This window comes from Calypte anna, chromosome 1 (genome assembly GCF_003957555.1).
Source record: "Calypte anna isolate BGI_N300 chromosome 1, bCalAnn1_v1.p, whole genome shotgun sequence".
Lineage (NCBI taxonomy): Eukaryota > Metazoa > Chordata > Aves > Apodiformes > Trochilidae > Calypte > Calypte anna.
The window spans coordinates 171,330,181-171,340,709 of record NC_044244.1 but is presented as its reverse complement, the minus strand read 5'-3'; the positions used below and the strand labels follow the sequence as shown (position 1 = coordinate 171,340,709).

General features: G+C 40.8%; 1 protein-coding gene across 1 annotated transcript; it reads left to right on the top strand.

Moving 5' to 3' along the window:
* Positions 1-223: 223 nt before the first annotated feature.
* C1H13orf42 (chromosome 1 C13orf42 homolog) lies at positions 224-5,157 on the top strand. Its single transcript, XM_030469466.1, has 3 exons — positions 224-637; positions 3,963-4,110; positions 4,916-5,157. The coding sequence occupies exons 1-3, from the start codon at positions 224-226 to the stop codon at positions 5,155-5,157; spliced, it is 804 nt and encodes a 267-aa protein (XP_030325326.1).
* The last annotated feature ends 5,372 nt before the right edge of the window (positions 5,158-10,529 follow it).

Genomic DNA, 10,529 nt, shown 5'->3' with positions numbered 1-10,529 from the left:
CCTTACCATCATACTCCTCCCAATGCATTAGGCTGAGAGCAATTTGGGCAGAAAAAGGGTTGGGGTTTTTTTGTTTGATTGGTTTAGTTTGGGGATTTTTTCCTCATTGCCTAAAGTGGTAAAATTTTCTATCTGCTGAGAGCAAGAGAACAGCTGCTGATTACCAGATCTAGGGTTACACTAAGGAGCTGGTAAAAGTATAAAGGTGAAGAAGTGTCACACTATGTTTAAAAAGATCCATTCTATATTTCACCCCAACTGCCACCGAAGAAATGTGACAGATGACATCCCTTATGGTGATGGCACAGGTTCTGCAGTAAGACTGATCCGCAGCACCTCTATGTATGTCCTTGGAGGTGAGCAGGAAAAACTTAGTGAACCATTAAAAAAATGCAAAAGTACAAGCAGCATCGAGTCTTGCTCCCAGCCAAAAGAGGAAGATAGAGACTGGATGTACTCTAAGACTCAGGACTGCTTGAAGTACTTACAGGATCTGTTAGCCTTGAGGAAAAAATATCTTGATAACATCAACAACTTGAAATCTATGTATATGGCTGCAGATTCCCCAATGTCCACAAAATCATCCAAAACTGGAAAGACATCATTTCTTCCACTTCCTTCCAAAGAGTCTTCTAAGGTAATTACTAAGAACTTCTGTCATGTGCTTGGTCTTAAGTCATGAACCAATTATCTGTATGACCTATGTTGTTTTTCTGCTCAGGAAGTGTTTTTTTTTACTGTTACATCATTTGAAATGCTGCTAAATACCTTATTGTTGTTGAGCAAGATGAAATTAAGTATGAGCACAAAAATAAATATATATGTCTATGTGTTTTTGTGAGTGGAGAGAAAATAGGAGTGGGAAAGAGGTATGAGAGAGTATGGGAAGTACCTGAAAATGAGTTTTGAAAGAGTGAGCTTTTCTCTTGGTACCCTGACAGACTACTTGAGTGCCTCAGAATTCTCCACAAATGGTTGTCCATGATGACTGACAAGCACAGTAATCCCTAGGTTTTCTGGCATCTTTTTTATTGCCATAAAGTTTCTTACACAAAATAACTGTAAATTCATTTAAAGAAATAGGATTCTGTTTCTGATCAGTCATTGGTTTTGAGATGGTATAATTTTTCCCCTTTCACTGTAATTATACAACAATAGTAAAATTAAAACACCACCTTTGGTGCAAACTATTTCTATATATTCTGGAGAGAAAAGTATTACAAAGCTTCCTCCTGGTTGCAGTTGATAGATCACTCATCTCTAGATACTTCAGTCATTACTTTGACTCTTACTTGATTGAGAACAAAGGATTGCAGCAATTGCAGTGATGTGCTCAGGTAACATGACCACAAACATGAGTTTGAGAGCAGATTCACAGGTTACCCAGTGCAGTCTTTAAAGTGGATATTAATGGGGATGTTAGGAAGGAGGGATGTACGGATGACTTACTGATTAGGCCAGGTAGACTTCACCAGAAAGTTATTGCCATGTTTTGAAAGTGTTGTCACAGCAGGACGTCAGAATGGCTGAAGCTGAGATCTGTTGCAGGTATTAATCAAAGGACAAAGCTTGTGTGTTTCAGGCTAGATACCCCATTCTTTAATTCTATGTTTTTATCTAACATCCATTCAGTCAGTGAGAATTTTTAGTTGGGTTTATTTGGCTTTATGTCACCTTTTGAATGCTTTGAAGGGTGACTCTCAGAATCTAAGAATAGTATTGGAATCACAGATTCACAACATTTTCACAGTTGGACAATTAGTGTAAAAGTGCCCTAATACAAGTGTTTAAGTCTCAAAGTGTGGGGTAATACTATCAGCCACCACTTTGAGACAGAGATTCATGTGATTTTGAAATGAAGCACAGAACCACAGAGGGAAACAGGTGGGGGGCATCAGATAAGTGTATATCCATGTGAGTGGAGAAACACATTGACCAAAAGAAAATAGGTTTTACTATTAATGTAAAAGGGTATTAATACCATATAGACCAGGAGGGTGGGAGGTAGGTTCTACACAGCTAGGATTAATGCAGGTTTGTGAATTTCTGAGATTTGCCACTGAAAATACCACTTAAGAAAAATGCCAAAAGCTTCAATTTGATTTGGCAATAAGTGAACCTCCCACAGAATGAAGCTGAGAGTGCTGACATCTAAGTGTGACCAGCTAGTTCATATGTATAAATGTCCCTGGTACTGGCTGGCATGATATCTCCATGAGTGCCTGCCTTAGGAACAGGCAGGAAAATGAGCAGGATATGCTACATATCAGAGTCATTCTTGTTGACACAAATGGCAGGGTCACAGATGCACAACTCTTGTTTTTCAAGAACTCGGGAAATGTTAAGAAGGCTTCTAGAATACTCTGCTTCCTAACTACAGATTTTCTGTTCACAGATTGCAAGGTTCATCTTATCAACAGGCTTGGCTCTTTTTTCCCCTGTTTGTATTGAATTCTTTACTTGTGGAAATTAATTTCTTTTTCTATGTGGTGCATGATAAATGGCAAATTACTTTGTCTAGGCAACTCTGTCCTCATGGAAGCTTTAACTGAAAGACACCCTAGGGACTGGACTACAGTCTGACTGTGGATTCAAAATCTTACAATTGAGTCTAGTGAGAGAAAACAGAGAAGAGAGAATAGAGATAATCAAGAGGTGTGTGAATGCTGGATATACACAGGCATTTGGAATGGGCTGCCTAGGGAAATAGTGGATTCTCCATTCCTGGAGATATTTAAAAAGAGACTGGATGTGGCACTCAGTGCCATGGTCTGGTAACTGCAGTGGTTGTGGATCCAGGGTTGGACTTGATGATCTCAGAGGTCCCTTCCAACCCAGCCAATTCTATGATTTCTTTAAAATTAACTAAGGAATTAGCCATAATAACAGTCTCTATTTTCAGTAGATGTGGTAGCTGTTAAAGTACAGCACTTGTGAGGATGTCAATCAACCCACAATGTCAGGAGGGGAGTAAGCTTGCTCCTCTCTCTGCCTCCACAGAATGGAGAGCAAGCTGGTCCTTCAGAGATTTCATACAACGTGTACCTTTTGCTTGCATGCTTGAAACCCAAGGTAGCATTTGTCTGACTTGCTGTACTTTCTATATTTCTCTCTGGCAGCACAACTGCCTTGGACTGACAGGGAAAATATACAGCCCTTCATTAGGCAGAGCTTAGCAGGAAGTATTAATCCCATATGGACCTACTGAATTGCTCACTGAGGCTTTGTAACTTCTTCAACATATATAGACAGGCATATGCTTTTTTATCAAGACAGGTTCCTAATTTTAAACCCCTTGACTTTCCTGTGGGAATTAGCACAGTGTTGAATGACTCATATTTTAGCACACACAGTCCTTTCCCATTTCAGAAAGACTTGAGCAATTTAGGTCTGGATTCATTTAACCTAACCTAGGCATTTTAATAAGATGCTTAAATTAGTAACCCAGTTACCCCACAATCCCTCTGCAGCTTAGAGAAAGAGCTGCCTGCAGAGGGGAATTCAGCCTACCTAAGGCCTGACTCATCTTCTGAAGGCACTTGAGCCCTGCATTAATTACAGCAGGAACCCTGCCTGACTACATTTCTAATGTGTGTCTCATTAGGTACCTACTGCTAGGTAGAATAAATTGGGCCACAAAGCCCAGCTGTCACTTACCCACCTAATTAAATGGCTCGATACGGGGGTTCTGAGGGATTTTATAACACCTGCCTTGCAGTGCCCCAGAGGAAGATGTTTGGTGCTGAGTATGTAACAAGATGGATGTTTGTCAGACTGCTGTCGTGCTTTTTCTTTGATGATTACAGACTGTGTAGTATTCTGGACCTGTGCCCTTTTCTCACAGCTTGAGGTCTGAAATCAAATACCATTTTTGCAGCTTCTTCCTTATTCAGTTTGCTCATTAAGAAGTCATTGTGCCCAACCCATAGCTAACTCCTTTCCTCCCTTTATGTGATCAACAGGCATCCATGGAGAGAAAAGGCCCTCAGCCCAGTTCAGATGTAAAAGAAGCAATGGCTTTCTTTGACTCAGTTATAGCAGACCTGGATTCAGAGAGACGACGGAGAGTTCCTGATGTGGATCTGCCAAACGTGGATGTTGATTTTGATGGTGCAGTATAAACCAGACCAAATACTATTACTTTTGGTGTGCAAAGGTTAGATGGAAGAGTGGAATTGTAAGACCTTGTTTGCTTATTTAATGGGCAGAGTTTTCCTCCAAGTGTTGCTCCTCAAATCTAGGACCATTAAATGCAGTATGTGAAATGACAGCAATGCATTGCTTGTACCCAGTTGAAAGGGTGTAAATATTGCATGTGTGGCCATTGCATGAGAAAATGGAGCATATGTCATGCTGGTATGGTTCTTGCCTTCTGCCCATAGCTGAATTCCATCCTTGCATCTCAACCCCAAGCTGTTTTTGGAGGAGAGCTATGAAAAGTATAAAGATGTTTTTTCCTTCATATGTTTTTCATTTTTCTCATTGAAAAATGGTTGGAAATTTTCTCTTCTACAAACAAAAAAGAAGTAATTTAGACATTATTTGAAATAATGGTACATTTGCATCAGAGAGGATGGCATGTCCCAACTAAATGAAGATGTGCCTATCCAGGCTCATTACCTATCCTCTATAATCAGTGAAAAGAAACACATTTCATTCCTTTGTCTTAGGCAGAGATCTGAAACAGAACAGATTAGCTGTGCTCTCAAGGTATGTATAAAGGAACTGGCTCTGTCATACCAATTTAGAGAGCAGACATTGAAATAATAGCTGATATGAATCTCTTCCCAAGTAACATCCTCTAGTGAAATCAGGCTGGTTTCTCATCATTACTTCCAGGGAGGACCCAGCAGGCACCTTATCCTCTCAATGTGCATGGAAAACTGTTAACACAAGATTATCTTCTGTCTTTCAGTTGCTACCAGCACAAGTGAACACAGTTTACATTCAAACTGGATCCTTCGTGCTCCCCGGAGATACTCACAAGATGCTGCCCAAGCATCCAAGGCTGTGAATCAGTCTCAAAGAAACAGCCAGAGGAGAACCACTGGCTCTAGGAAGAGGTTGGAAAGACATCCCATGTACTTGCCCAAAGCTGTGGAAGGAGCATATAGCACTTTAAAATTTAAACCCAAGACACGTAAGAAAGAATACTGAAAGACTGAAAGAGAGAATGTATGAAATAGGGCACAGAAAACTTGGTTTGTTTTTTTTTTTACCCCTGACCCAACTTCTACAGTCTAGAAGTGGCATGTAGTCATTGAAGGTCCTTTGTGTGGGATATATTTTAAGCTGTGGCTATTCCAACTTTGGACTCATATGAGGATTTAACTAATTGAGTTCATTGTGCCTAACAACACTGCTTTGTCATTCAGCTTGAGGGGAACTCCAGCTTGACAAACCTTTTTTTCCAGTGCTGTTATTGAAAGCAATGATTCAGAGACTGTCTGCTGCAGTAATTTTTCATCTGTTTCCAGTACTGCAAAGCTATTCGAGCAGTTCAGCTAATATGTTGGAGCTTTTGCACCAGTGTTTCCAACTTCAGAGCACCAAAGCAGAATTTTCTGCTTGTTTTGCATGTGAAAATTTGCATGTGCCATCGTTGACTCTGTGCTCTAAGCATATACAGCAGCACTGGGGTACAAGCAGCCTGAGGTAAAAGCAGAAAAACCTTCAGTGAAGGAACCCATGTTAGAAACCTGTGTTTTTAGGGATTGCTTCAGTGTGCTTTGAAAAGAAAAAAAAGCCATCTTGTACTCTGTTTGCTATTGCTCATGGTTCTGTTCTGGGATAAAATATCAAGGGGCTCACCACATGCACAAATTTATACATTTTTTTCATATGGTTATACCACCTGCTAGTTTTCATCTATTTTAATGCCCAATTGCTGAATCAAGGCATCCCAGTGTACACCAGAAAAGCTTAATGTCTTGAGGAAGAAAACTTTTGTGAATAAACTGGAGTAAATGTTGTTCTCAAGGGCAGAAGCCAATCTGTAAAGAAATCCAATGCATCAACAATCAATTATATCCAATATTTGGAATTCTGCTACTTCATCACTAAAGATCATATATGAAGAAGAACACAGTGTAGAAGTGTTCCTCTTCAGGCTCTTTCATTTTAGATACTTGGAAAACTGTTAAGCCTCATACTCTGCCAGTTTTACTGATGTACAGCAATGTAAAGATGCTCAGAAAGGGACAAGGATGTAGTGCCTGTACCAGCCTATGGTCATTCAGGTAGGGCAATACTATTGATATCACAGCCATCAGTCTGAGCCACATCCCCCTGCTTGTACTTTGTCTTAAAAATCTGCTGAGGTGTTTGGGATCAAGCATCTTCCCTTTTTCTGATTTTTTCACCTGGTGTTCAATCAGTGGTTCACTGTGAGAGATGGATCATGGCAGCACTGGTGTGACCAGCTGGTGATTCACTGGTGATTTCTTGTTTCTGTGTTCAGCAGTTTTTATGTCCCCAGGCTTGGATAACTTTCCTAAGGCACTGGCCATCCGTATAACTCATCTGATTTATCATAACCTCCATAAACCTTCTCGTCACTACACGGAACATTTGGCAGGTGACAGTTCTTGCTGATTTGTGTTCCTAGTCTTTGGGACTGAGTTATACAAGCAGCGTTTCTGCCACGAGGTGGAAGTACCTCTCTCAGATCTCACATATCTAGGACACTTTCTGACATGAGATAGGAGAGTGCCAAAACCCCATGTGTTGCTCCAGTCAGAGATGGTATCTCCTGTTTGCTGAAAACATTTTGTTTATTTTTCTAATGGTGTTCATGAAGGGGAGAAGTGAATTGTTTCTGTAGCACTATAATTCCTGAGGTGATTTTGCCTCTGTTTTACTTGTGTGTATCCTTTTCAAAATAATCAGTTTAACCAGCATCATTAATACATCTTTATGAAGAGTTTAAATTAAGATCTAGGTTTTGCTCTGATGCTGCCTGTGCTTCTCAAGATTAGGCTGTTTTCTCTATACTGTGTTGCTGCCTTTTTACCTCCCCAATCCTACCTGTCTGCCCTGAACTGAACATCATAGTTGTCTTTAAAACTGCTCTGACTTTGACAGATGATCATTTAAGGCAAAAACAAATTGAACATTTTTGGTAACCATGCCACCCTAAAACCTCTTTCCAAGCAGAATCTCTCACTGAAATTGCCGCAGAAGATTTCACTCAGTGTGTGGTCACCTTTTTGCTACTAGAACATGCAACATGAATGGATGCTGACAGAAAACCTCATCTTTTTGAAGTAACTATTAACAGAATTAGACATGTGCATAATTAGAATACTGATTAAAGAGGAAGAGAAGGATTCCAACAGTGTTCTATCCTGGGCTGTGCTTCATGTTCATAGTGCCAAGGTTTTACTCATTGGAGTAGCTGATCTTTATTCTGTTCTTTTAAGGATGCACTGTGATGCCCAGAACCAAACGGCTTCAGCATGTTTGACCTTCCTTGTGACTTCTTGTCTGTGCTTGTAAAATGGAGATATCTCTGGTTATCTGCTGTGACCCAGGGGAAGGGTCTCTCTGCTGTCCAGCACACCAACTACAGTGTGAAATATGTTTGCTTTTATCAGTAAGAAACAGAAGGGGGAGAAAAGATTTGCAATTTTGATTTGGATTCTGTGATTACTTTTTCCCCCTTTTCTTAAAGCTCACTTCAAACCTGTTACCGTCTTAAGAAATTTTAATTAAGCAAGTAAAATTAAGAACTTTTTCTCTGGGAATATTTTCTACCTCCTATTCCATAAATACAGGCATCTTCCTTCCCCTAACATACAAGTCCTTGCAAGCTGGACATGACTCAGCTCCAACAGAGCTCGAGAGAGTGGCCCGAGCATCTTGGGGCACTCTGTGAGGAGCAGAGAGTTCAAGCCCAGAAGCTCATTGTTGTGCTGCCTGTGCTAGAATAGGGCATTTGAGCAGAAAGGGAGCAGGAGAGAGGAAAGGGGAGGCAAGTGAGGTGTTTCCATCCCCCATGGCTGAAATGTGGGGGATTAGCTGCCTCCTCAGGGAAGGGTTTAGTGTGGATGGTAGCACCCTCTGTATTGCCCAAGACAGAACTATGCCCCTGCCTAATTCTGACTCACTTCAGGCAGCTTTCCACACAGTTTCCAGGAGCACTCAGTTCCCTACAAAGCTGATCCTCAGCTTCTCTGTTTTATTCCCTCAGGGCCTTTGGAGGCAGAGTGCAGAGGCACTGACATTAAAAAGACTCTGTCTGCCATGGGTAGCAACAGGCAGCTATTTCAGGCATTGCAATGCTGAAATTAAACACCTATTACTATACATTCTCTGACAATGCAGATTGTACAGAAGAATTATTCATGACCAGCAGAGCTCTGGATGACCTAGATTCCTTGCGGAGATTATTAGTGAGTTCTTTCAGTCATGGCCTCAGGCCCTGATAATGAAGTGCATCAACTAGAAGCTGGATCGATCAAGGCTGATGTGTGCAAGTGTTCCCTGCAGCACTGATCCCCAGAAGCTCTTTCCCAGAGTGCACTGGCTTAATAGAGATGATCTTTAGGAGAGCACCTCTTCTATTGTTTTTTTGAATCCAACTCAGCTGAAGTATTGGGGTATTTCAAGTTCCTTGATCAAATGTCATTTCTGAACATCAGCTCCAGTGGGACTCTGGCTATCAATTTCTGTGCTGTCACATCCACAGCTGTCCATAAGAAATTCAACACATTGTGTACAAGAATCCAGTAACTGAAGAGAGATAAAGTCTGTTGGAGAGATCTTGTCCTGGGGGCATTAAAAATAATTTTGTTCTTTTGTGTTAAGCAACTTGGTTTAAGCATGATGCACATAAGTGAGCTGAAATTGTAAGTATCTCTGGAAGAAACAGAAGAAATATAGGCAGCTAATGGAAAGCTGGAAGCTGGACAAGATGCGCACTCTGGTTTGGATCTTCCAGTGCCATAAAGTGACAATGGAGGCAGGAGGTGTCAGCACCACATTAAGTAATGCAGGAAGCCCTCCAAGGTAACACATAGCAAAGCTGCATCGTTATCTGCTGTGCTGGATTGAATGGGGTGTAGGAAAAATATTAGATTAGCACCTAGTGGATGTCTTCCAAATTTTCACAGCTGTAGGGCCAGTTTGTAGCTCCACTTGGGCAAATTTGGGAGAGCACCTGTTCTGTTTTTGTGATGGATCAGGTCCACAAGAAACAAATGCAGCTTGAAGCTGGGCAGTCTCAGCAGGATGCATGTAGGGGCTTTTGCCACCTTATGGGCTTATGGCTGTGAGTTATGGCCCTGGCAAAGTAGAACCAAGTCAGTGCAATGACTCTTGTCTTGAGTAAAATGCCTAGAAAAACATGGTGCTTTGAAAGAATTTGAAGGCAAATCAGAATGAAGGCAAATCAGCTGCTTTAAACTGGCCAGAAGAGGAGAGAGTAGAGAGTCTGATAGTTGTTTAGCAGTAATTTAGTGCATGGCAAAAAGTTTTCTATTAACAAGCTTGTCATATTAAAAAAATACCCATCTTTTTATATGCAGGACCAGGAATCATCACCTGAAGGGCTCAGTGATTATGAAACCCTATGCGATCCCTTTCAGAATATGAGGTGCCTTATTAGAGAAAATAGAAAAAGTTCTTCTGGAATTAAAAGTTATGTGTTCCATCCTTTTAATAAAGTGAGACTGAGAAGGGAGCAAGACCTCACCAAAGAAGCCTGTGGTCCCTGCTAGGGAGGCATTGCAAGTGCCCTCGAGTGACATGTGTTATCAAGCAGAAGACTTGGCATTAGCTACAGCAGCCAGCACTGTCACTTAGGGCAACAGCTCTTGAAGGAGATTTCTAGAAAGGCAGCTAAAGCTGCCCCTTGGCCACACGGTGGCAGTTCATTCCTAGCTATTCTGCAGCCCTCATATTTCTCTGATCAGCAAGAGAATCGGGGATTAAAGGGAAGGGGAAGTGTTTTGTCCTCAACACGGTCAGTGTCTGTATCTGTTATTCACTTCTAGGCTCCTTAATTCACAAGCTTCTTTTTTTTTTATTATATATATATTTTTTATTATTATTATTTTTAATTTTTTTTTGCTTATTTGTTCTGTTTTGGTTTGTTTTTTGGGTTTTTTTACAGTTTCCAATTAACGTTAGCTCTTTAAATGTGCTTACTCTTCCAGGGAGATGATTTCCTTAGATAATAAATAACCATGACATCATAGGAGACACTGAGATCTCAGTAAATCATGTCTGAGAAGCCAACCACTTTCCTCTGACTGCGTCTGGAAACAAATGAATAAAGTAATGTCATTGCCAGAAACAATACACTATTTTGCACAGAAAATACAGAGATGGATTAAAAATAATAAGCAGAGGATCTGAAGATTCAGTTCAGTCTTGAGATAGGCCTGAGCTAAGAACTTCTGACCCAACTCTGAAGTTCCTTCCAAGACCCAGGAGAATCAATATATGAGGTTTCCAGCTTCTTGGGGCCTGTAATGCTGTTATTCCAGAATTTACTAATCCAAGAAGCTCAGTCAGTCAAAAGGTAA

Excerpts from the sequence above, each read along its gene's own strand:
- C1H13orf42 (XM_030469466.1), top strand. The coding sequence starts at position 224 with ATGTTTAAAAAGATCCATTCTATATTTCACCCCAACTGCCACCGAAGA. Across the intron at positions 638-3,962 it reads CTTCCAAAGAGTCTTCTAAG|GCATCCATGGAGAGAAAAGG; the intron begins GTAATTACTAAG and ends TGTGATCAACAG. Across the intron at positions 4,111-4,915 it reads CGTGGATGTTGATTTTGATG|TTGCTACCAGCACAAGTGAA; the intron begins GTGCAGTATAAA and ends TCTGTCTTTCAG.